Below are 27,255 nucleotides of genomic sequence, written 5' to 3' on the forward strand. Positions count from 1 at the left end.
TTCATGCGTGAGACAATGTGAGAAGGTTCAGAAGAAAAATGACTGGGTTGTGAAAGTATTAACCTAACCAGTGAATTAAACCCTGATGGGATTAACTGGGTGGTAACTGGAGGCAGGTAGGGAGTGACTGGAGGAGGTGGGAATTAGGGTGTGGCTTTGGGATATATTCATATTTGTATCTGGCTAGTGGAGTCTCTCTCTGCTTCCTGATCAACATGAAGTAAGCTGCTTCCCTCCACCACCCTCTCCCCACCATGATGTTCAGCCTCACTCTGAGCCCCAAGAAATAAGCTGGCCTTCTATGGACTAAAGACCTGTGAAACTGTGAGCCCTCAAATAAACTTCCCCTCTTCTATAATTGTGCTGGTCAGATCATTTAGTCACAGCATTGAAAAAAAGCAGACTAAAGCAGGAAGCAACTCAGCTGTTTCCTTTTCTTTTACAGTGGGTAATAAGACCACTGAGCAGATGGAAGCTGTTTTCACATGGGCTTCATCACTGTGATGGAGCTCTTGCTTTGGGATAACTTTCTTCCAGCTTATTCTAATGGTGTTAAGAAGTGTAAATAAGGGTGGCACCAGGACAGAGGTAAAAGAGCATAGTACTGTCCGTGTTAGGCAAAGAGTGACCAATAAAAGTTCTCCAGCCCAAGTACAATTCAGAAAGGATTTAATAAACAGCCGCTAAACATTGCACCAAAGCATTTGGAAACACAATTCTACAGAGAGGCAAAAGTCAAGCTTTCATTCTAAATCCTTGACAATCGGTAACAGCCCCGCCCACCCCACCCCCCATCTGCCCATATCAAACAAGACTACACTCTTCTAGTCATAAATTTACCTACAGACACAGTCTTAGGAATAATGGGACTGGCATGCATTATCCCAGCAATGGCAAGGAAGCAGGGGATGGGGGAAGGACAGATGAAAGGGCAACCAGCAGCTGATGATACACCCCTTAGGAGCTTTGTTCAGGGGCGGGCAGGGAGAATCTGCATGTGGTGCCATCTGTGGCTTCACTTTGGACATCTAGGATACTCTGCACTAGTGCAGTATTCAATTCAAAGTGGCTAGGGCTGTGGACTTAGACAGTCTCATTCCTTTGAACCATGACTATTACAATGGTCTTCTTGGGGGGACACATTTTAGCTTTCTAAAGACCTTTTTGGTGTCCAAACAATCTGTGCTCATGACCCAGAAAGCTTACTGAAATCATGCTGATTCTGAGTCAAAGTGGTCCTGACTTCTCAATTCTTTCTTCATTTTTGGCCATTGGAGAGAGGCATATGATAGTTCTTTATTAAAATTACTTGTAGGGAGCCTAGATAATATCCAACTTCTGGGTCTCAGTTTATCTATCTTATAAAAAATTTGGTATTTATGCCTGTCCCTTTTACTCACATTAAAATTAATAATGAATGAGATTAAATGGCCTATAAATAATTCATTATAAAACTGGTAATAAAGTTAATGATTTAGTTGACCCAAAAGTTAACTAGACACACTTATATGAATCACCAGTTCACCCCTCATAAGAACTGGCATTTTGCAGAGGACCAGAAGTGCCTGACATGGTGGGAGCAAAGTGCCTGAGACTGGACAAGGCTGTGGGAGTTTGGAGGATATGGAAGGAAAAACTTGACTTGCACCTGCCAGTGACCTTTTCACTTGTATCAGTCTTCAATCCTCAACTACCATCAACTCCTCTTGTCCCATCCAGTATTTGACTATTGCTTTAGCAAAGGAGGCAAGTTTCTTATCTCTCCCATCTTTTACAAATTCTTGTAAAAGCATTTGATCTAGATGTTTTTATTTCTATTAACATCTTTTGGTTTAACTTTTAAAAAATCTCTTTTCCTGAAGAATTTTCAGTCAGTAATGAATTCAAACTAATCAGTGTCCAGCTGGCTACAAGGTGGTCAAAGCATTGAAGAGAAATTTCCTGGAGAAGAGAGATACCAGCAGGGTTCGACTTTGCTGAAGGACTGAACCTGGCAGGGCCACATCCACGTTGGTGCCAGTCTGGCCCATTTGGTTTTATTTTGACCATACATGGTTGATAGATTTGAGCCCTTAATTGTCCCCACTAACCTCCAAGTCAAGAAAAGGATTAGGGATGATGAACACAGGTTAGTACTGGTTTCTGCCTTTACTGTTGGTTCTTATGCTGTGGGCAAAAGAGGTGTCAGACAGGACTATATGTAATAGCCCAGCCTGGCTCCTGAGTGAGTCAGAATCATCTGGTCTAAACCAGTCAACGGATATCCTCAGTCTGTACCTCTCAAACAGCCAAGGCTCCCACTTTAGGAAGCAGAGTCTCTAGTTCTTTCTGCAATAGGCAGAGTGCAATAAATACATGCAGTGCCCTCAGTTGGGGGAGACTGGCAGACTAAGATGAGCAACTGGACAAATGGCAGTGTTTGGCTCTGATGGGGGAATACTAAGCAATGTTAGAGGGACAAGTAATTTTTCTGTTGTTAGACTTTCATTGAGATTCACAAATATAAATTGAGAGTCACAGCTTGGAAGGGGGTTAAAAAGAAAAACCCTGAAACACATGAAGGGGAGCCCTGGGGTTTAAATGCCTGGATGCTTCATGGGGTATACAGTGCTCTGGTTGCCGGGCCACCACCACTACTATCTACTGTTGCGGATCATGCCCTTGATAGCAGACTCCCGGTTCACGTATGTGGCCCAATAGACCAGATTGAATATGGCAAAGAGCACAGGAAAGATGATGCGGGAAATTTTGTCAACCTTGCTGACACTATTGTAGGTCTTGGTCTCGGTGGGGCTGTCCTGCACGTAGGTAGCCTTGGGCGAAGCAATGATTGTTGGAGTTGAGGAGGCACTGGGAGCAGCGCCCTTGGAGATGGTGGAGAATTCAGTGTCCTTGGCCAGGTTGATGGGATAGGTGGTTCCCACGATGTTGAAGGTGGTGCTTGTTTCTTTGTTGGTGCTGCTGGTGTTTTCTTCTAGAGGTTGGGAAGGGGAGAAGAGTGGAGGAGGGGAGAATAAAACGAAGCTAATTAATTAATTATGTACAGTACCTTCAGAGGCTACAGGAAGGAGAAACCTTGAGGGAAATTAAAAACAGGGGCCATGAAGCCAATAAGTAGCCAGGTTTTGTCAGGGATAATTGAAGATGAGTTTGAAAACAGAAAACTGACATCATCCTGGCTCATTAGCCATGTGACTTTGACTAAGTCACTTTTCCTATTGGAGCTCCCATTTCTTCATTTGTAAAATGAGGATCAAAATAATTGGCAGCTTGTTGAGAGGATCAGAGGATAGAATGGTGGTAGCAACCACAGGTAAACTGTGGACTGTCAGTCATATGTGGGGCCCTATATATATGTAGTTTGACAGATGAGAAAACTTAGCTTCAGACTAAATGGCAGAGCTCACACTAGCAACCTGGGCTCTTGACTTTTATCCATGGCTGCACCGTGCTGCATTCTATAGACACGAGACATTTTGAGTTACCAGAGAAATAACTCCAAAAGAACATGATCATCAACTGGTACAGGTTCTGTGAGGAAGAGAGCTTGGTGAGTCTGAAAAGTCATTTCGCCATAAAGGCACAAAAATGCTATGGTATATACACATGCATCATTATGACAAACATTCCAACCTTCATGCACAGTAACCTATTCAGCAAGGTTGGGAGCACACCAAGGTTTTCTATTCTTGCCAGACTTCAGGCAGGAGACACAGCCTCCCCAAAGGGCTATGAAAATGACCCCTTCTGAGACAGCAAAGGCAGAGACAGATGAGGCCTTGCTATGGCATTGCCCTTTGGGCTTAGGTTTCAGAGTAAAACACCCAAAACAGGCAGTGGGGAGTAAGCAAACACATGCCCATTCGTCCTCACATATATGCATTCACGTTACATGGAACCTTACTGGGGTTCCCTTGCTGCTGAAGAAAGAAGAGGAGACAATGTTTAGGCTGAATCAGAACAGAGAAACTTAGGGAGCAGGGCAGCCCTCATCTACAGCCAAAGGCAGGGGCCTGGCTCATGGGTTATAGGTGAGGTGCTGCTTCATTCCTCACTCTGACCTTTTCGTCCCTCCATCCCTCTTTGGCTCATAAATGCTTCAATTTCCAACACCTCACTTTTCCTTTCTTGATGTTACCCTTGCTTCTCAGAATGCAGGTTTTACTTCTTTCCCCCTCCATCTCCTACTTGTTTACTTCCTAGCTCTCTCTATTCCTGCCCTCTCTTATTGCCCCTTTCTCCTAATCTCTTTTATTTCTTTTCTTCTCAGCTTCAGGGTTCCCATAATTTATCTTTTCTCCTTTTAACCTCACTGCTATTTACCTTCCTGATCCTAATAACTTTTGCTCAATATTTACTAAATGTCTACTGGGCCAAGAAGGGTTAAGGGGAAAGGTTAAAAGATAAGACAGCTGCAGTCCCTGTCTTCTAGGAGTGCACAGTTCAGCGTGGGAGAGAGTCTTGTGAACATTGTCATGGAATATAATCAGAATTCTAACAGTTTGGGAGTTCAATAAAGGGAGGGACAAAAACTAGGAGGTATCGGAAAAAATGGTTTAGAGAAAGCAGTGGGGCTTGTAGTCTGGCTCACAGAAGATGAGCAGGAACTCATCAGATGAAGATGCAGTGAAGGCCAGTGCATAGACCAAGGGCACTGTGTGATGGATGCCAAGGAGTTTGTAGAGTCTGGATCACGGTGTGGATGGCCAAGAATCGCAGGAACTGAGGGTGTGCAGACAGGCAGAGGTCAAATCTCAAAAGATTCTCTATGCCATGTTCTGCCAGCCTATGCTGGTTTCAGTATTTTTAATCAGGGAGGGCAAGCATCAAAGATAAGTGGGGCTCGATTTAAGTAAATGAACAGTCTGACCAACAGGACATTTTAAAAGCAATGTTTTTTTTGCCTCTTCGAGGATTGCATCACATTGCTATAAGCGGAAGGAGGGACAAACTCTAAGGCTTCTGAGAACCTTGTAAATGCTCTAAATACTACATGAGACTCATTTATAATTAGCAAAGTCATTTTGTGAATAGAGTCCTGCTGCTAAATGCTTTTGCTATTAAATAGAATAGTACTTTACTTGTTTGCCTGCTTACTTATTAATTTGTTTAGTAATCCTTTTTTCATAGGAATACCAAGAAAGAAAAACAAAACCACTGCCCTGATTTTGCTAGAAGCTTTCATGTTATAAGCTGGTTATGAGCAGGTCTTTGAAATAATCATTTGGAACAACAAACACTTTCTTTAGCTCCATAGGTACTTTGTGTTCTACAGATGAGGAGAAACAGCAATCAATTCAATCACAAATATTTTTAGGAAAGGAAAATTACCTTTTAATTTCTCTCACCATTCCCACCAAAACATATATTAATCGGTCACTGTAATTTTTACTGACATTGTCAAGGAAGGAAATCAAAGCAAAAGTTTTAGTAGTGAGAAGGAGTTACTTATTTTACTGCTATTGAGTTGTCTTGGTTCTTTATATATTTTAGATATTAACCTCATCAGACTCATGGTTTGCAAATAGTGTTTCCCATCTGGTAGGTTGTTTTATCATTGTTGAATTTTTTCCCTTGTAGTTACGATGAGACTTATATTAAACCTCCTATAGTTATAACATGCTATTTTAGACTGATAAAAACTTAACTCTATACTTTGTACTCCAGTCTCCACTAATTTTATGTTTTTCAATTCACTATTTGTATCCATTTATATTGTTATCTTTTATTGCTTTAGAATTTTATTGATTGCTTTTAATTATACATGACAGTAGAATCCATTTTGATATTGTTCTACAAAAGTTATATTTTAACAAATTATCAGAGCTGTTATTTTAAGTCTTATCTTTTCACTTTCATAGGGACCATTATAGTATTAGAATATTAGAATATTCTAAATTTAACTTTTACCAGTGTGTTTCATACTTTCATATGTTTTTGTGTAATTAGCAATCTTTCCTTTCAGCTTGAAGAACTTCCTTTGACATTTCTTATAAGAAGGGTCTGGTGGTGATGAACTACTTCAGCTTTATTTGTCTGGGAAAGTCTTATTTCTTCATTTCTGAAGGATGGCTTTGTTGGATACAGTATTCCTGGTTGTCATTTTTTTTCCTTCAGCACTTGGAATATATCATTGCAGTCTCTCCTGGCCTATAAAATCTAAACTGAGAAATCCACTGTGACATATTGGAATTCCTTTACATGTGATATGCTGGGTTTTTTTCCTCTTTCAATATATTCTCTGACTTTGATTTGCAATTGTTTGACTATGATGTGTTTCAACGTTGTTTTGTTGCAGTGAATCTGATTGGAGGCCTATGATAGTGTACCTGGATATTTATTTCTCTCCTCAGATTTCGAATTTATTCTGCTATCATTTTTATTTAAAATAACTTTATCCCCCGTTGTTTCTCTTCTTGAACTCCTATGACGGCAGGATTTGCTCTTTTGATGTTGCCACATAAATCTTATAAGCTTTCTTTGTTGCTTTTTATACTTCATACTTTTTTTTCTCCTCTGACTTATAATTTCAAATAACCTATCCTTAGGTTCACAGATTCTTTCTTGTGTTTGTTGAATTCTTTTTTTTTTTTTTTTTTTTTTTTTTTTGCGGTGCTCGGGATGAACACAGGGCCTTATGCTTACGAGGCAAACACTCTACCAACTGAGCTATCTCCCCACCCCAAGTTTGTTGAATTCTATGGTTGACGTTCTATTTCATTTTTCATTTTATTCATTGCATTTTCAGTTTCAAAATTTGATTTTTTAACAAAATACTTTAATATCTGTTAATTTGATAGGTTTGATCATTGATCATTTTCCTGATACCACTGAATTGTTCCTCAGTATTTTCTTGAAGTACACTCAGTCTTCTTAAACCAATAATTTTGAATTATTTGTCAGGCAATTTGCATATCTCCACTTTGAGAGATTTCTTTCTCTGTATTTCTTTTATGCTCTATTATATTATGGTAATAGAATATATCTTCCAATATTTCCCTAAAGCAGGATACCTGGGAGATGACATTCTATGTTCTTGAAGGCCTGAAAATGACTACTGTATCTCTTCATTTAAGTGATACTTTGGTTATGCACAGGTTGAAAATCAGTTGTTCCTCAGGTTTATGAGATTTACTCTTCACTGTCTTCCAATATCTAATGTAGTTGAGAAATCTGATGTCATTCTGTTAATTATTTATTTGTAAATAATATTTGTCTTCTTTCTAGATTGAGTTTATATTATCATTTTTATTCATAGATTTCTGAAATTTCATAATGATCTGCCTTTATGTAGACCCATAAGAACACTTTGAGTCTGGAGACATATGACTTAAATTTCTGTTAGTTCTTTCTTAATTTCCTTCCTTCTCTTTTTTTTTTCTGTTCATATATTCTGCAACTTCTGAGTTGTATGAATTTCTTGGATTCCCAAAGTCTTTTACTTTACTTTTCATACCTAAGTCTCTTACCCTTATTTTAACTCCTTCTCCTGCCCCCACCTTATTGGGTGACTTTCTTCCTTTTATTTTTCTACCTCACTATAAAATTTTTATTTTGGCAAGTTTTTTTTTAATTTCAAGAACTCGTCTTTATTCTTTGATTTTTAATATAGCATCTAATTCTTTTTAATTGAAAGTTTATACAAAGTTATGGTAAAATCTAAGATACAAATTGAATTGTTTTTCTTGATTTCTCTTTATTTGTGTGTGCATGTGTGGTGCTGGGGATGGAACCAGGGCCTACCACTCTACCACTGAGCTACATCTCCAGCCCCTTCTCTTTAATTCTTGATATTATCTTTGTTCTCTCTCTCCAAGACAAGGCATTCCTTTTGATGTTCTTGTCTTTTATTTTTTAAATCTTTGGTTCCTCTGTTACATTGCAATTTGATTTTGTGATCCAAAGTTGATCATTGTAACCAAAGGCCAAATATTTTCTCTGTTAAGTGGATGATGATACATAACAGAGGGGCTGGGGGTGAGAGAAGAATGGAGGAACTTTGGATTATATAGAGGGAAATGAGAGGGAGGGGAGAAGTGTAGGAAAGATAGTGGAATGAGACAGACAGTATTACCCTATGTATATGTATGATGACTTGAATGGTGTGAATCTACATTGTGCACAACCAGAGAAATGAAATGTTGTACCCCATTTGTATACAATGAATCAAAGTGCAGTCTGTGAAAATAAAATAAATAAAATAAAAAAATGAAAAACAACAACTAAACAACAACAAATTTAATCATTGGGTGTGTGCGTGCTCTGGAAGGGTACTCCTCATCTCTAGCTCCTTTCTCAATTTCTCTCTCTCTCTCTCTTTCTCTCTCTCTCTCTCTCTCTCTCTCTCTCTCTCTCTCTCTCTCCTGCTTACTGGCTACCATGAGGTTAAATGCTTTCCTCTGCCATGCCCACCCACTACGATATCATTTCTCAACACAGGCACATAGCAATGGATCCAGCTATCCATGAAATGAAACTTCTGAAACCAAGAGCCAAATGAAATCAGGTACTTGTCACAGTGATGAAATGCTGATTAACACAGAAGGGAAATCTTGCTTTTCATTCTGTAGAGCATACATCTGGATTAATAATTTCATATGCTGGACAGGCTCTCAAGTTTTAAAAATCTGTGTACATGCTTTTAACCAATCCACCTAGTTGCACTTCTGTTCTCTATTGTGCCTGACATAACTGAACATTGAGTTTCTCCTGGGTTGTCTTACTTCAGCTTGATAAATAATTTTATTCTTACTTTTCACATTCAATTTTCTAAAGATGTGTTAAAATATTTTCTTTGACTGACATTTTCCAGCTCTCCTGGTTTTTGTGGCTTTATACCTATTTTATTAATTTACTGTCATTTTAGAGGTAATGTCAGAATAAGCAGTTATAAAACATATACAGTTGATCTTCAAAAACCTAGAGTTCATATATTTTTCAGAGTATAATTATAGTATACTCATTTTGCTTCATTTGAAAATGAGTTTTGATTTCCATCTGTTCCATTTTTCCTATAGAATCTTTCCTCCCACATTTTATCTAATCCCTGACCATAATACAGATCAGAAATAAATTTTAAAATCAATCATATTATTTTAAAACTTTTATGCTCACTCATTATAACTTATAAAGCAAATAAGATTTAATAAGTCTCTCCAAAGGAGGAAAAACAAGCTAAACTATGATTAAATTCTAATATGTTCATTTCAACTGTACTTTACACATTTTTCTGAGTCTCACTGTTAGTTCCTACACATTGTGGCAGTATAAAGTATAGGATCTTACATAAATGGTGTGACTCAACATCGTGAACAACCAGAGAAATGAAAAGTTGTACTCCATTTGTGTACAATGAAGTGAAATACATTCTGCTGTCGTGTAAAACTAAATAGAACAAACAATAAAAATTCAAAGTATAGGATCTTCATATTATAGATCCATTTTATGCATTCCATAGTTTATTTTTAAAACATCATAATCTGCTTCTTGTAGAGAATGTAAATATTTTGACCATGGGAACAGGTTAAGAAGGAAGACTGAGATTTTCATCTTTTCAGAAGAGTTTTAGACCATCCTTTTGTTCTTTTTATAAATTTCATTTTCAACACTGTTTGGGTGGAAAAAATGGTTATATTTTTGACAACTACCTCAACAATATGTAACAGTCTATTCTAGTTCTCTATCTTCACACCATTTCTGTACCCCTTCCTGGTCACACACACACACAAAACAAACTCAAATCAATCTCATTTTTCACAAGACATCCATGGTAGCCTTTCAAATATCTATAAATAGAAATAATCACCCTCTTGAGGAATTTGCCCCTCCTCCAGTATATCAATCAGACTGAAACAGTAAACTCCACATAGGTCAGCCTATACAGAATAAAATAGTCTTATCATCTCACTTGTTATACATTTTAACTCAAAACCAAATAAATCACAATTTTTAAAGGTTGTGCTACATGGTAAGTTTACATTAAATATGACTTTGCTCCCCATCTCCCAACATTACATTTCTACTGTGCAATTGTTTCTAAGATTTTACATCCCAGAATTTTTGATTTAAGAAATATTGATCTTTTTAACTTTAGACTGTCCTTTCAAACTTCAGATATTCTTTTGATTTTTAATTCAGAAATACTCCTCTCCAAACAACATTCACTAATGCTCCTTTATAAATGTGAATCTTAAACCTTATATTTATGCCTTTACCTGAGTCATTGATGACAACATTTGAAGCATTTTTAAAAAGCATGAATTATTCTCAGGGACCTCTATTAGGTTAATATCAATCCATCAGTGAATTCTATTTGACTTCAATTTGTCAACCAATTACATCAGCCTAATGATAACTATTTTTAACTACTTTCTATTCACCATAGAGCATAATGCAAAGTTATTCAAATTACTTGATAAAATCTATGACATTTCTTGATCTATCTGTTCATTAAACTTTTATAAAGGCTCATAAGGTTAGTTTGTCATAAATTTCTCTTAGCAAACTCAGGTTGTATATTCCTTATTCTATTAATTGTTCTTAAAATATCTGTTTAATAATATATTCTAGGAATATTTAAGTTTACTATGCCAGAGTTAGTACATCTTTACTCCCTTCTCTCTGGAACCAAACAAATACAATAAGGCAAATAAAAGATACTAAAACCTTCTCTTATTTTTGTTTTGTTTGTTGAAGTGCTGAGGATTAAGCCCAGGGCTTTGCACAAGGTAGGCAAGCACTCTACCTCAGCTATATCCTCAGCCCTATAACTTTATCTTTTGATGAAACTTAAATACTTTTATAACCTTTGTCTCAAAAAGTGGCAAGCATGGCTTGAGAGATGAAAAATGATCTTTGTTTTAAAATAAAATCAGTGTCATACTGGTAGTGCAAATATCCTGGAATTCTTTTTGACCACCACAGATTGTCAGAGGAGGTAGGGACTGGAAAATTAAATGATACAAAACCAAATGTAGACCACTGGGCACATGCATACACACATACATACAACTGTACCATAAATAGAGCACTTTCCTATAAGCAAGAGAAACTTCTTGCTGGTTAGAAGCAGAATCACTATTGGGAGTAAAACTCATAAGCACTTATATGGACAAAAATTCTACTCAAATTTTGAACTTGATACTACTCATTCTCAACTACTCACTATTGTCCTGCTCATTCTCAGTCACTTTCACACATAGTAGGGCTAGTAAAGAACACCTCTAATGCAACTTCAAGTGATAACTGAAGACAAATTATCATGTTGAAAAAGGTCAGGGACATGAAAGACTTTAAAAAATTAAGTGAAAATAAAATGGAAAACAAAGAACTAAAATTATTAGAAAAGAAATAATAGATATGAAAGATCAAAAAAAGCTCTATGATATGCATAATTTGGGCTTCTAGAAAGAGAATATAATAACAAGGATATGGGTTTGTTTTGTTGTTGTTTTGGGGATTTTTTGGTACTGGGGATTAAACCCAGGGGCATTTAACCACTTGAGCCACATCCCCAGCCCTTTTTATATTTTATTTAGAGATAGGGTCTCACTAAGTCGCCTAGGGTCTCACTAAATTGCTTAGACTGGCTTTGAACTCCTGATCCTCCTGCCTCAGCATTCCAAGGTGCTGGAATCTTTTTTATAACTGATAAATCAAGACATAGAGAGGCAAACATATTCAAGCATACTGAAGTAATGAATTGACTAAGTATATTAATAAAACGAACCCAACATTCCTGTGATTGTGTAGATATAGGCAGTACATAGAATAGCAGTGTTAATAAGTTCTGTTTAAATAAGTTGAGGCTGTTTCAAAACTTTGCCAACTCACCATTCTGTACTCTATGGAAAATGTCTTTTCCCCAGTTTGAAAAATCTTTGTTACCATTTCTCTTCTCTGTGATTCTTTGACAAGTACTGAAACAGTTCTGGGATCACATCTGTCAATTCTTTCTACCATATTTGATAATCTTTATCTAGATTTAGATATCTTAACTCATTTAAAGAACAAAGGGAAGAAAAATCTTGATTCAACATTCATAATTAATGCCTACCATTAGTTGGTTTACCAACATTTATTCAGCATGTACAATGAGTCTGCTGTGTAAGGATAAGGATAAATCCCTGGCAAGTTGTTCACAGTCTAACAAGGAACCAGACACCTACTTTTAATATAAACAAATCATTTTAATATCAGGAGTAACCTCCCACAGAAAAGTTAAAACTCTCTGGATGATTCCAGAAAGGCTCTATGGAGAAAGTACCATTTCAGTTGACTCTCACCAAGCATGGTGGGGGGGAATGAGCATTTCAATGGAGAATACAAAATAAACAAAGTCAATGTGCAAAGTGGTGCAGCTTGTAATCCCAGCAGCTCAGGTGATTGAGGCAGGAAGATTGCAAGTTCAAAGCTAGTCTCAGCAACTTAGAGAGGCCCTAAGCAACTCAGGGAGACCCTGCCTCTAATAAGATATATAAAGTAGCTGGGGATGTGGCTCAGTGGTTAAGCACCCCTGGGTACAATTCACATTACCAAATAATAATAGTAATAATAATAATAATAATAATAATAATAATAATAATAGTAACAACAAAAGCAATAAGCAAAAACCAAAGGAATGATGATTGGTTTGGTTTGACTGCGAGGTAAATATACTGAAAAGTGAGGTGCAGAGGTGGCTCCAGAGATTTTCACTAGACTTAAGATAGAATGCAAGCCTCTAGGAAACATTGTAAACACCAATGGGTCTTCCTGGAGTCTAGCAGCATCACACTTACATTTGATCAAGATACAAACCCTCCTCAGTACCTGCTCTCTTTTCATTGCCCCCAGAAAAAACTCCAGCTTGCCAAGAAGCACTCCAGTTGAGAATTGGATTGATGACCCCAGTGAATAGCACACAGCCCTGCCCAGTTCCTGCAGGCTATAGGCTGCTCACTCCTGGTCCCAATACAGTTCTCTCAGGGGGTGTTTCTCAGCCCCTCCCTTGCTGTATCTCACCTTCATTTCCAGGGCTTCTGGCACCTTCTTGCCTTCCCAAGCCCAACTCCGCTTGGTGAAGTAGTTGACAGTGGCAAATTCAATCAGTGCAGAAAATACAAAGGCATAACAGACGGCTATGAACCAGTCCATGGCCGTCGCATATGCCACTTTAGGTAAGGAGTTTCTGGCACTGATACTCAAGGTAGTCATGGTGAGAACAGTGGTGACACCTGTAGAGAGATAATATGAGAGCAAGTTGCAACTAGAATACATTGAGAGTCTATTTGACGAGTTCACCAGATTCCTACTTGAAAGGAGCTTTACTCCATTCAAAATGGTTCATTTAAACTAAAATACAGAGATGTCAAAGCTAGGTAGATGGGTCCACCTCAGAGTTACTCTATCCCAATTGGCACAGAGATAGGAATATTCTGTGTAGTACTTGTAACAATTGTCCCTTAACCTCTACTTAAACATGTCTATTGAAGAGTCAGTAGTTTGTTTGATTGTAAGAGAGTTTTCAAATTAGAAAAACCTACTTTTGAGTCGAAATCTGCCTTCTCTTAACTACCAGCCTACTGACTAATCTTAAAGTTCCTTTTGCAACAAGAAGAAAAATTCCACTCCCTCCTTTGCAGAACAGACCTTCAGAGACCTGAAAATGGGACCTCTGATTTCCTGTGAATCTGCTTATCTCCAGAATGAGTATAGAGATCCATGTTCTCCTTATGAACTTGTCTTGCCCACTGCCTTCCTGATCTTGGTGGTTCTATTCTGAACAGCCCAGAACTGAGTCCGAGATTCACAACATGGTCTGAGGGGCTGGAGTTGTAGTTCAGTGGCAGAGAACTTGCCTGGTACATGTGAGACACTAGGTTCAATCCTCAGCACCACATATAAATAAATAAATAAAGGTATTGTGTCCATCCACAACTAAAAATAATTTTTTTAAAAAATCAGTTTTGACTTTCTTAATTCCAGACTCTCTTCTAATAACAAAACAACTATGTGGAAAATGGTCTTGTAGCCACACCACACTTTAAGTCTCTATTACAAAATCTGTGTCTTGTGAGTTTTTGTAAAGTCAGAATTTGGTTTTAGATCAATTGATTACTTTTTCCTTTATTAATTTTTAACTTATATTTAAAATTATTTAATATTTTCATATTTTAGATATCAATATGAACCACATAGTATTGTGGTTAACAATATCAGCTTTGGATTTAGACCATGCTTGACAGAAATCTTGGCAATCCCACTTACTAGTGATACAGCCATGAATGAGGTGTTTTATTCCAGTAAGCCACAGTTTTATCACATATAAAATGGAGATAATAATGCCAGAAGATATGGAGATGTGTTGGGGAATTGAATAAGATGATATCTATAGTCTATAGCACAAAACCTGACACTGAGTAATTACTCCATAAATTATAGCTTGTATAATTAATGTTATTGTTATTACCATAGTGATTTTGTCATTATATAATTAACTTGATAGTGAACTTATAATTGCATTGTTAACAATAATATTATCATCATTGTCTTTTAATTTTTAGCAATAATTATTTAATCTTAATGAGCACTGTACCAGAATTTAGAATTCTTGAGTGCTGTCACTTATTTGTATATTGGCAATTTCTTTAATCTCTCTGGGCCTTCCCATCCACAAGTATTACTTATTGTCTCTATTCCTCAAGATTTTGATAAGGCAGTTTTTGGTCCTATAACCACATCACAGTTTAGGTCTCTATTACAAAATCTGTGACTTGTGATTTTTTGTAAATCCAGAGCTTTCTTTTAGTTCAATTGATCTACATCATTTAGTCTTGAAGAAGAAGGAATGATCGCAACTTGTTTCTAAGTGCTGACATGCTGAAGAGGATGGGAAATATGAGCCTTCTGAGCCTGGATCAAGTATGACAAGGAATGAAGTCATAATTCTATCCAGAGAATCAACCATATGTGCTGCTGCCTTGGGGTTTCCATTCCTATCTTGCTCCATTGTGAACCTTACTTATATACTTCTTATATACATGAGAATGCAGACTAGAAAAGACTGCAATTTAAATAGAGACCCTAAAGGAATACTTTGCACAAACTCGGTAGGGAGTCATCAAAGCTGATTAGAAAAAACACATTTCTAGACACATTAGGAACCAGGCATATAACTAGTACCTATTTAAAATAATTTGAATACATAATCTGGTAAACTCTGAGAATGAACCCAAGACTCAGTAACCTTCATATCATACCAAGGTAGGAGTAACTCAAGAAAAAAAGAAGCTGCTTCATTTATGGTTATCAGCAAACACAATTTTCCACCTGCCACATTCACAGCATTGTGCATGTACTTAGCTGGGGAGAACAGTACTGCAAAATGCATTTCTTTTCTATGACTTAGTAGAGATTTTTAGGACTTAATTAGACCTGTCATCTTATGGAGAGCTCTTAGCTGGTCAGACCTTGAAGACTCTCAATCAAGCCTTTAGAACACTTCATGGATAGGCAATGGATCTCAGCATTTATAAAAAGAGACTCAGCCTGTCAACCAGTGCTTTTCTTTCAAGACTCTTCTAGAAAGCTTTTCTGGAAAGCCTCAGGTAGAACTGACTGATTCTTCACTTCCTTTAAGCACTTCTAGTTCATTTACTTGATTACATGTGGTAGCCAAACTGCATGTGTGATAAGTGGAATGAAATTAAAATACATAGTATGAACTTATTTTTCCCTGGCTTCCTTCACTCAGCATAATATTTTAGGTTCATTCATGTTGTTTCATTTATCTTTAGTTATTCCTCTTAATTTCAGAGAAAATGTATTAATAGAAAATAATTTGTTCATGTATTCAGAGACATTTATTAATAGATATCTGGATTATTTCCAATATTTGACAGTTATAAATAAAGATGCTTGAATGATTACATGTAAGTATTTGTATGAGGGCATGCTTTCATTTTTCTTGGTGAATACCTAGGGATGGAAATGCAAGATCATATGTTGACCATATGTTTAACTTTATATGACACAAAGTGTTTTTTAAGTAGTTGTAACACTTAAAATTCCCAGAAGATATAGGAGAGTTTCAGTCAACATGCATCTTTGATTTATGAAAATTAAATATTAATTGGTACATTTATCCCTGATAGTGAAAGCCCATAGAGCATTTTATCTTCATGCATCACTAATTCAATTCATATAGATTATATTATAGTCTTGTATTTTATTCTAAATATATTATTGACCTAATAAATCACTTGTTTGTTTTAATACTTTCAATACACATTACCTTTACTCATATTTTGATTTATTTTTATTCTTGTTTTTAAATACATCTTCAACCTTCTTTCTAGAATGATTCTCCTTTTGTTTGCAGAATAACCTTTAGTATTTACTTGAGTTGGGGTCTAATGGCAATGATGAATGTTTAGCATTTTATTTTATTTTTCTAAATGTCCTGTTTTTGTTTCCTTTGAGGTCAGCTGTCAGTGTGTTTGTTATCACTTTAAAGGCAATGTGGTTTTTTTCTAGGTTATTTTTAAGACCATTTTGTTCTCTTTGCTTTTTGTTTCCAGAGGTTTCACCATAATGTGTCCTTGTTTTCATGTTTTAATTTATCCTACTTGTTTTTATAGTTTTTTTCTTTTTTATTGGTTCTTTTTATTTATGCATGACAATAGGATTCATTTTGACATAATTATAAAAGAATACAATTTGTTCTAATTCAGTCCCCAGTATATCCCCTTTCCCTCCCTTCCTCCCTCCTCCTTTTCCCTTCTTTCTATTCTACTGATCTTTCTTCTATCTATCTATCTATCTATCTATCTCTATTTTAAATTAGTGTTTTGTGGATATACATGATGGTGAGATTCACTGTGGTATATACATATATGCACTTAGGATAGTTAGGTCAGAGGCATTCCACTATTCTTCCCTTATCCTGCCCCTGCTTTATATCTTTCTTCAGGTTGGACAGTGGTCAGCCAATAGCTCTTAGCACTTTCATCAGTACCAGTCTCTCACTGTTCTTCTTGTAGGATTCCAATTACACCTGCATTAGGCCATCTCAAAAAAACTTATGTCTTTTTTCTCCTATGTATTTTACATTTCTGTCCTTTTTGATTATTTTCTTCTGTCCTATCTTCCAGTTCATGGATTATCCTTCCACTATGTCTAAACCATTGAGATTTAATTTATTTTTCAGTTCTACAGTTTCCAATATTCTCTCTGTATGCCTGTCTCTCTATCTCTGTCTCTTTCTGTCTGTGTGTATCTCTCTCCAACTGTCCTTCTGTCAGTCTCTCATTTAATTTCCATGTATCTCTCAGAATTCTCACATTTCTTTAATCTACTTAAACATATTAATCATGGCAATTTGAAAGTCTGTGTCTAATAATGCAAATATATATGTAGAGAATACCTAGGTTATAGGGTAAATACATTTTAAGTTTTGTAAGACTCAGTCAAACTTATTTTTCAGAATGGTCTTTCCACTTTACATCCCCACCAGTAGTGTCTTACCATTCCAATAATTCCTGAAGCTCTCCAGTATCTGACAATGCCAATTGTTTTAAATTTACCATGTATATGTTTAAAGTGATGTCACTGAATTTTTAATTTATGTTTCCCTGATAAAAGTGAAGTTAAGGATCTCTTCATATACTTATGGACATTTATACATACATTCTTTGATGAAATGGTTGCTCATATCTTTTACCTGTTTTAAAAGTTTGATTCTTTGTCTTTTAATCATTAAATTGTAAGAGCATTTTATATTTTGGAATATATATACTTTGTAAGTCTTATACATATGCACAGTGTTACCCCTGTCTACGACTTGCCATTTCATCTTCTTAATGTTACCCTTGGATGAACAGGAATTGTTAAATTTGATGAAGCTGAGTGTATTAGTTCTTTTCCTTTGGTATTATTGATTTTTATGCAATAAGGAATTTCTGCCTACCAAATGATGCAAAGATATTGCTTTGTATTTTCTTCTAAGAGCATCATAATTTTAGCTTTTATTTTCAAGCCTATGACCAACCTTAATTTAATTCTCTATAGTGCCATCTTTGTGATAAATCAGGTCTCCAGACACATGGGCATGGATCTATTTTTCAGCTCTTTATAGCATTTTATTTTTTATTTATTTTCTTTTCTTTATGCCAGTAACACACTGTCTTAATTACAATAGCTTTTCAATCATTTTGAACATCTTATGGGGAAAGTCTCTGCTTTGTTCTTCTTTAGGAGAATATTGGCTATTCTTGGCTCTGCATTCTTACATAAAAATTCTGCAATCACTTTTTAAATTAACATTTCAACTTGGAGGCTTTCACATCAATGCAGTTACTGTAAATATGAATTCTAAATTAGTATGAGGCTAAGTCTAAATTAAAAAATAAATTCTCAAGGAATCCCATATTTCACAGTGAGCCCAGGCAAAAATAAAAATGCTTTTTATAAAAAAGCACTGATAAGTGCATTTTTCTACTGCTCTCTTACATTGAGGTTATGGCCCTTTGATGGTATTGAATTTATAGCAAGCACCTTTGTATTAGTGTCTTATAATTTATGTAACAAATTGCCACAAATTTAGTGGCAAAATAACACAAATCTATTGATACACAAGAAGTATGAAATCAATTTCATTGGGTTAAGGTCAAGGTGTCAGCAGAAATGCACTGCCTCTGGAGTCTCCAGAAGAATCATCTGTTGACTTTTCCATCTTCCAGAACTACAGTACTTGAATTCCTTGTCTCGTGGATCCCTTCCTCCTTCTTTATAGCCAACAGGAGAGCATATTCCAATCTGTCCTGTTTCCATTTCCATCATCATACTGCTTTTTTCTCTGTAGTCAAATATCCTCACTCTTAGAACATTTGCGATTGCATGTAGAACCCATCCAGATAATACAGTATAATCTTCCCAGCTCGAGATCTTGAATGTAATCACCTCTTCAAAGTTACTTTTGCCATATAAGCTTCCATTCACAAGTTACAGGGACTTGGACATAAATGTCTTTGGGGGCCACTATTTAGTGTACCGCAGCCTTAGTTGTAACCCTTACCTTTACTCAGGCCCCATGCCTTCCTTGAATAATCTTCAAACTAAAACTCTTTTTTTTTTACCCAAACCACTAACCCCTTCACTCATCATCCTGCTACAGAGTATCAGTTCATGTGACTACACTCCATTTTTCAACTCCTTCTTCCATGGGGCCTCTAAGTATTTCCTTTAATGTTTTTGAGGTTAGATGGTAACTTAAAAGAATGTTTTCTTATCTCGCTTCTCTAGAAATTTCTAGAGGAATAGTTTTCAGGATCTCTACTTTGTTATATTTCCAAAAGTGAGCACCTTTAACCCACTCCCACATAGCTTCTGCTAACTCCACTTCAATAGAACTGTTCTTTCCAAGATAACTAACATGCAAGTATATCATAATACCCAGCAGTTTGTAAATTCATCCTGCATAAACTCACAAATGATATTTCCCTGCTTCCTAAATATTTTCCTTTCTTGACTTCCATGATATCAAACCCTTCAAATTCTTTTTCCTTTTTCTCCACTGTTTCTCCTCCTAGACCTGACCTACAGTGCTACTAATTTCTGAAACATTGTTTACCGTTTATTTAATGACACAGTAGAGTTTCAGGATATTGGTAGAAATGCCTTCTGTGTGGGACCATAGAGGTGGTCTAGTAGCCTAAAAGAATTAACTATATTGTCTCCTAAAAATCTTTCAGCAGGAGAAACAGGCAGAGAATATTTTGTAGGCTTTATGTCTGTGGGGAAAAAGTGTTAATGATATGTAAATCTCTTCCTAGACATCAGAAAACTCATACTGAGTAAATTTTCTGATTATAGGTATTTTTAAAGAAGTCTTCAAATTGTAGCATTTACTGGGTATCAGCTAATTCATAGTTTCAAAAAGGCTAAAGGAAAAGCAGCATAGTCAGATGTTCACACCAAAAAAAGTTTCTCTCAAAAGCCCCAAATTACTTCTCTACTGTCAGCTTGATTTCTCACCCTTTACCTTCTTCAGTCTGCACTGAAAACCTCTCTTTTCCACTGAAGGTTCAGTTCCTTTCCTTATTCCTGGGACAGACCTGACTAAGGCAGGCAGAATTTCAGTAATCTTACTGAAACACTCCTCTTATTCCTGCTTCCTTTTTGAAGAATTCATTTGCCTGAAATTCTAGAACCTGATGGCTTAGTTACTACTGCTGGGCTTGCTCCTGCACCTCGAGAAATGGTTCTTCAACCATTCCTCTGACTACCATATTCTGGCTACCCATGGAATGTCTCTCCCCCATTCTCCAACAAGTAGCACTTACCAAAGACTGTGCGGGCAGGGACAGACTCTCTGTTGAGCCAAAAAGACACTTGTGATAGAATCACAGTCATGATACATGGCAAGTAGGTCTGGATCACAAAGTAGCCAATTTTTCGCTTGAGATGAAAATGGGTTGTCATGACAACATATTCTCCTGGAGAGAGAGTAAAATTAGGCAGTATATAGTCACATAAACATTGCTAGAGCAAGTTTGGCCCTAATTCAGTCCACAAAGCTCCTTATTATATTCAAGACTAGATATCCTAGCACCTCCCAAGCATGTACCCAGAGCTCTTTAATAATCATGAAATAGTGTATTTTCAGGGTGCCAATACAACTTGATCAGAGCAATTTTGACACCAGCTCAGTCAAATAAATGCATGTTCTAACCTAAATAATATTAAAAAACAATAATCTCTTCTACAATGCTTGCTTTGTGACAGGCACTCACCTAGCACTTTAACTTCATTAAGATATTTAATCTTTAAAACAACCCTATGACATAGGTGCTATTTTATCCTAATTTTGTAGATCAAGATACTAAGGCAAAAGAGACATGAGTTGTAATTGATTCATTTGGTCGAAAGCCAAAAGTTTACATAGCAGAATACAGGGGACTGATCTGCAGTGCTTCACAACCGAAGTTTATATTAAAATGGACTCTATTGTCATGTATAACTAAAAAAATCAATAAAAAAGATTTCTAACTATTTCTTTAGATTCATCCCAATGTACTTAATATTTTCTAAACTGTGTTAAAATGTTTTGTAAGTTGCAGTTCTTATTCATTGCTGATGAATACAAATAAACTTATTTTGCTCTGTGGAAAAAAAAAGAGTGAATGCTTATTGAGATTTTACTCTGTGCCAAATAACAGTCTTCTAAGGTATGTACTAATTATTACTTGACCAAATTCAGTAGTCAATCCTTACTCTTTTGGATTTGTCAGTAGTGTTTTACGTGTTATGGATTGAATTGTGGTGAATTCTTAACCTTATTTGAAATTAGCACTTTTGCGGATATAATTTGTTAAAACAAGGCCATACTGGAGTAAGAAGAGGGAGATACACAGAATGACATAGGGAGAGATTGGGGTGGTTCATCCACAAGCCAAGGAGACCTAAGGATTGCTATCCATCACTAGAAGTTAGGAAAAGGCATGGGATAGATAACCCCTGAGTTTCCAGAAAGAAACTCAGATCCTATCCCTCTTCTAGTAGAGATCCTCTAATTGTTTACTGTCTCACAAAGATCAAAAGCCAAATTCCCCCAATTAGGCTGCAAAGATCCATGAAATATGACCACACTAGTGCCTCTCTTATCAGAGTTTCACACTTTTCACCTTTATTACTCCACATTTCATTTTGGCACTATTCATGAATCAGGCAATTTCCCACTTTCCTACTCTACCTCACTCCATTTTACCTAAGCCTAGGAAGCACCATCTGGTCATCCAAAGTTCAGTATATAATCCATATTGTGTGTGTATTCACATCTCAGTTTGTTTACATGGGCATGAAAAATACACATAGGCTTATTTTTGATTTAGCAATGAATCTCATACAAAACTATGGCACATTTTCCTCATTATAATTTTGGAGCTACCCTTCCCTTTCTCTCTGCTTCTTTTTCAACATCTCTGTCTGTCCTGTCCTGCCCATCTTTACTCCTCTCTTTCTGTGTCCCTTTTTCCTTTACTCTCTCTTCCCACTGAAAAGGAGTTGAGCATTTATTTTCCCTGAAATTTGGACTTATTAATCTTATCTCTGATGTGAAATATTTAATATACAAAATATAAAAAGTATCATTCATAAATTACATTCTATGGATCTGAAAGGCAAATCGAATGTACTTTTCAAAGGCTTGTCAGATTTTAATTATTTGTTTTGCATGACTAATATATTTTTCTCCAGTCCTCTCCTTTTGTATCTTTTCTTTCTCTTTGTCATGCTGTCTCCTTGGAGAGACCTCACACGTTTAATCAGATTGGGGAGATTTCCCCTGTTTCTTCCCTTTTATTGCAGACTATCTAGATCCAGAAATAGTGAACAGGACAGTGAGGTACTTTTGCATATTCACAGGTATTCATAGTCAAGATAGTTTCTATGGATGAAAATTACAAGTGAACTTTAGGAAACTTAGCATATTAATCCATTACATCAATTAACTGAATCCGCTTTTTAAAATGCAACTCTTATATTTTGTTTTTCTTCACATCTTCTTCTCTGCCAAAGTGAGAACTGAAGCATTAATCAGATTGGAAGATTTTTTTTCTCACTTTACTCATCCTGTTTTTGCCCCTGTGCCCCAGCTTATTAAGTGCCATCTGTGTTGTGTGTGAAATATTCAAGGGTACAATATAAAACCTAATTCATGTGTATTCACAAATAGTTATTATCTATGGATCAGAAATGGAGAACAGCTGAGTAAATTAATGATTTACATAACTGAATACATTTTCCTAAAGTTGACTGTCTTATTCCCTCCTTCCTTGTCTCTATTGCAGCTTCTCTTTGTGTTTGTTATTATGAAGGATAGCCTTTAAAGTGGTTTGGGGAATTTTCCCTCTGTCTTTTTATTCCAGCCTATTAAGTTCCATCTGTGTGAAATGTGAAGTATTTTAAGATACAGTGTAAAACATATTCTCAATTTGGCTAATTTTTAAGGATGTGAAATACACAAGAGGATTAACTTGTCATATAACTTGAGTGAATATATTTTCTTAAATTTGGGTTTGATATTTCTCCAGCTTTCTATCTCTATTCCATGGTCTTTATCTTGACTTCTATATTCTTTTATTTCCATCTCTCTGATTTCTTTTTGTGTCTTTTCCAGTCTGTCCTATGCTACACATCTGGAGATTATATACACAAGAACAATAACAATCAAACTCTTACTCTAATGAATGATCAAATTTCTAAAAAAGATGGAAAAACAAGTTCATGCATGTATACTATCCTCTTATAAAATTAATGCAATAATTTGCTAAATGAGGAGAAATATAATTAGTGCTGAAAATAGGGAATGGTGTCAGCAATTAATGACAGATTTTGAAGAATTTCATTTACTTATTTAACACATATTTGAGTCTGGAGCAAGAAGCAGAAGCTCTCTGCTTATAGTTACTTCATACTGAACATTTAGAGAGGAAGTCAATAATACCAAACAGAATATCTATATATTGTAGGTCCTTTCTTTGGCAGAGTTTGCCACTCATATGCTAGACCTTACATGGAGGAACATATTTGAGATTTATAAGGGAATGTCCATAACTTGTAGTGACAATGGAAACAATATTCATATATGGTAAAATAATAATACTGATATGGTTCCTATATTAAAAATTTTGAGTGTGCAGCAAAAGGACTCCCACCTACATCTGTGTCCAATCTACCCATCTTATTCTTCTTCCTCTATAATATTATGGGTAATAGTGGCTTGTTCAGCTTCATAGTAATGTTATATTTGTAGTTTGTGCATGTGTATAGACATATACACACACTAATTTCAAATGAGTTTGAAAGCATTTATCTAAATTAATTAAAATAATGTGATACAGATAGAGAATAGACAGCAAAGAAAGAAAATATTAAATATGAACTGGGAGTGTAGCTAAGCAGTAGAGAGCTTATATAGCATACCACATTCTGGAGTTGATCTTCAGAGAAGGAAAAGGTAAAGAGAAAGAGGAGGAGGAGGAGGAGGAGGAGGGGAGAAAAAGAAGAAATGGAAAATAAGTCCAGACATGTACCTATGTGTATATGTGTGTGTGTGTGTGTGTGTGTGTGTGTGTGCATGTGTATGTATATGAATTTAGTACATGATAAATCCATCATCTTTTTGGGGGGTACAGGGATGAAACCCAGGGGTACTCTACCACTGAGCTATATCCCCAGCCCTTTTTATCTTGAGATAGGGTCTTGCTAATTTGTTCAGAGCTTCACCAAATTGCTTAGGGTGGCCTTGAACTCACAATCCTCCTGCCTCAGCCTCCCGAGCTGCTGGGATTACAGGCGTGCACCATTTCATCCAACTTTAAATCCAGCATCTTAAATCAATGAGGAAAAATGAGATTATTTGCTAAAGGATATTTTAATAATAGATTAACTTACCTCAGTATAAACCAAAGGGACTTCCAAATGATTTGCTGTGTAAATTTTAAAAAATGGAAACAAAGTACTAAAAGTGTAGGTTAAAAAAAACCTAGAACTTCCTGTTCATGATACCATAATGAGAACACAGATTAAAGTTTACTCCTCCTCCTCTTAAGATTTCCATTAACCAAAGATAAAGAGAGTAAAATAGTACAATCCCATAAGAAAGATGACAACATGTAGTGAAAGGGCTTAACACAACTTTGAATGTGGAAAGTGCCCAAGGAGGAAGCCAGCAAACAAGCAGGCCTCCATGTGGATGGGAAGCAGATGGGGTGCTGCCAACTGGAGAGGCCTGGTGGGCAGTACTCAAAGAGGATGCAGGCTTCAAGACTGTATGGACAACTGGGGAGTGTCTCAAAAACAGAGGTGGAAAACGGTCATTAACTGAAGGTCTATACATAGAAGGGTTACTGTCCCTACCTCCAGAGTCACAATGATTATAAAAAAATATTGATTCTCCTAGCCAAAAGAAAGTATTGTTTTATAGAAAAATAGGAAAATTAAAGTGGATGGGAGGCCCTCCAAAATAAATGCAATTCTGCAAAAGACAATGTTTATAGTCATACTAACACAAAGTCCACTTGCTGGTTTTCAAATTTTTAAAATTAATCTGTAGAGTAAGTGTAAAAGGATTAATTATGGGTATAGAATTGTATTAGTTTCCCATTGGTATTTCAACAAATTTATGTTTTTATACCTCTGGAGATCAGAAGTCTAAAATGAGACTCTGTGAAAATCAAAGTTTTTAATTAAAATTTTTAAATGATACATATGACATAAAATTGTATATATTAATGGGGTGGCATGTGCTGTTTTTATATACTGTTGACAGAGCTGCATTCTTTTATGGCAGTTCTAGGTAAGAGGCTACCAGTCTTTCCTGACTTGTGGCCGCATTTTCTATCTTTAAATCCAGCAGCAAAACATCTTCTAAGTCATTTCCTCTCTGACTCTGGTCTTCTTGATAAGGACCCTTTGTGATTGTATTAGGTCTACCTAGATAATCTGGGATAATCTTTATTTCAAAAGCAGTTGATAAGGACTTTTAATTCCATCTGCAACCCTAATCCCCCTCGCCTTGTAAACTTACACGTTCACAGGTTCTGTAATGAGGATGTGCACATCTTCGGAGGGTCATTTTTCTGCCCACCACAAGAACCAAATGTATATTTTAATATATTTTGACAGTGAAAAGCAAAATTTTAGCTGGTAGATGTAGGAAGCAAGAAAGAGATGAGGATATAAGAGAAACTTTGATTGAACAGGAAATACAGGTAACTATTATATCTAGCTATCAAGACGTAGGGTGAAACTGGTGGAGGAGAGGAAAGGCAAGGAGTAACTGGAGTGGGTTCCATACTCACATGCTTCAGAGTAAGGAATCTATGTTTAATCTATAAAGGGATAAAGTTAAAGAATACCAGTATCATCACACTATACCTATGGAAGAAGTCACTAAAAGTAAAGCATAAGTGGTTAAAACCTTTAATTAGAGAAATAATATCATCATTTTTCAACCTGGAATAATAATACTGCCACCTCAGAGTGTTGTTAAAGGTATAAATAAGTGAAAATGCATATCCTCAGGGCAGTGCTTGGCACATATTATATGCTCAAAATTTGATCATTATTAATTTCACCACCATGTCCAGGGGTTTAATCAAAACAACTTAATGACCAATAGTTCTGGAGTATAGAAATCTGAAATCAAGGTATCAGTAGGACCAGGATCCATTTAAAACTCATAGGGAAATTCTTCCTTGGTTCTTGCTAGTTTCAGATTGTTTGGTAGCAATGTTTGGCATTTCTCAACGTACAGAAACATCCACCCTGTTACTTCCTTCATGTTTACATAGTGTTTTGCATGTGTCTGTGTCCAAATTTCCTAATTTCATAAGGACACCAGTCATATTGGATTAGTAAGCCACCTTAGTACAGGATGATCTCATCTTAACCAGTTATATCTGCAATGACACTGTTTCTAAATAAGGTCACATTTTGAGGTATTGAGGTTAAGACTTCAACATATCTTTTAGAGGGACATAATTCAATCCCTAATACCTATGTTGCCAAGGTAAGGGGGAACCAGCATGCTCAGACACTGATAATGGGAGTGTGAATTGTTTAACCTTTCAGAGCTGGAGTTTGTCAATATGTATTAAATTTTAAAAAATGTGTCCACTTTGTGAAAAGCAATCTCAATTTTCTGTCTGTATCCTAGGCAGATAATTACACAGCAGCAAAATGATATATGGAAAAAGAGGGTTTTTACAGTATTGTTCATTGCATTAAAATGCAGAATGTAATAGTAGATAATTGGTTAAATAGATTATGATCCATATACATGAGGCCACTAACACTGAAGATGTTATTTTGCTGAGTTTCAAAATGAAACACTGCACTTCCCACTCTCAACAACATATATCACGTCATTATCAAGAATTCTCTGACCTTGGAAGAGGGCATTTTATTTTTTATTTGAAATAACCAAAATTGGTAATGAAGAACATGTGGTCATTCTAATTGTCAATATACTGTTACTAAATTTTGTGTACATGTAAGTCATTACATCTAGCAACACAAAAACATGTTCAAAATATAAAACTAATTTTAAAACAGCATATAAAACAATATCAATGATATGTATCCACTCATATAGAGCATATTTGTAAAATGCGAAGGGAATCTTCTTAAATATCAAAATGTACAATAATCAGTTAGTGTACTAAAATCGTCTAAGTAGATTTTTCTAGAAAGTGGAATTAAAGAGTGCAGTTA

General features: G+C 36.0%; 1 protein-coding gene across 1 annotated transcript in view; it reads right to left on the reverse strand.

Annotated features, from left to right (window-relative positions):
* Positions 1-784: 784 nt before the first annotated feature.
* Gabra3 (gamma-aminobutyric acid type A receptor subunit alpha3) overlaps positions 785-27,255 on the reverse strand; it is a 248,478-nt gene continuing 222,007 nt past the window's right edge. The window contains 4 exon segments of the mRNA XM_047535929.1: positions 785-2,942; positions 2,945-2,974; positions 13,003-13,214; positions 20,322-20,474. Of these exon segments, the coding sequence (XP_047391885.1) occupies positions 2,637-2,942; positions 2,945-2,974; positions 13,003-13,214; positions 20,322-20,474 (701 nt within the window). The 3' untranslated portion in view covers positions 785-2,636.

This window comes from Sciurus carolinensis, chromosome X (assembly GCF_902686445.1).
Source record: "Sciurus carolinensis chromosome X, mSciCar1.2, whole genome shotgun sequence".
Classification (NCBI taxonomy): Eukaryota; Metazoa; Chordata; class Mammalia; order Rodentia; family Sciuridae; genus Sciurus; species Sciurus carolinensis.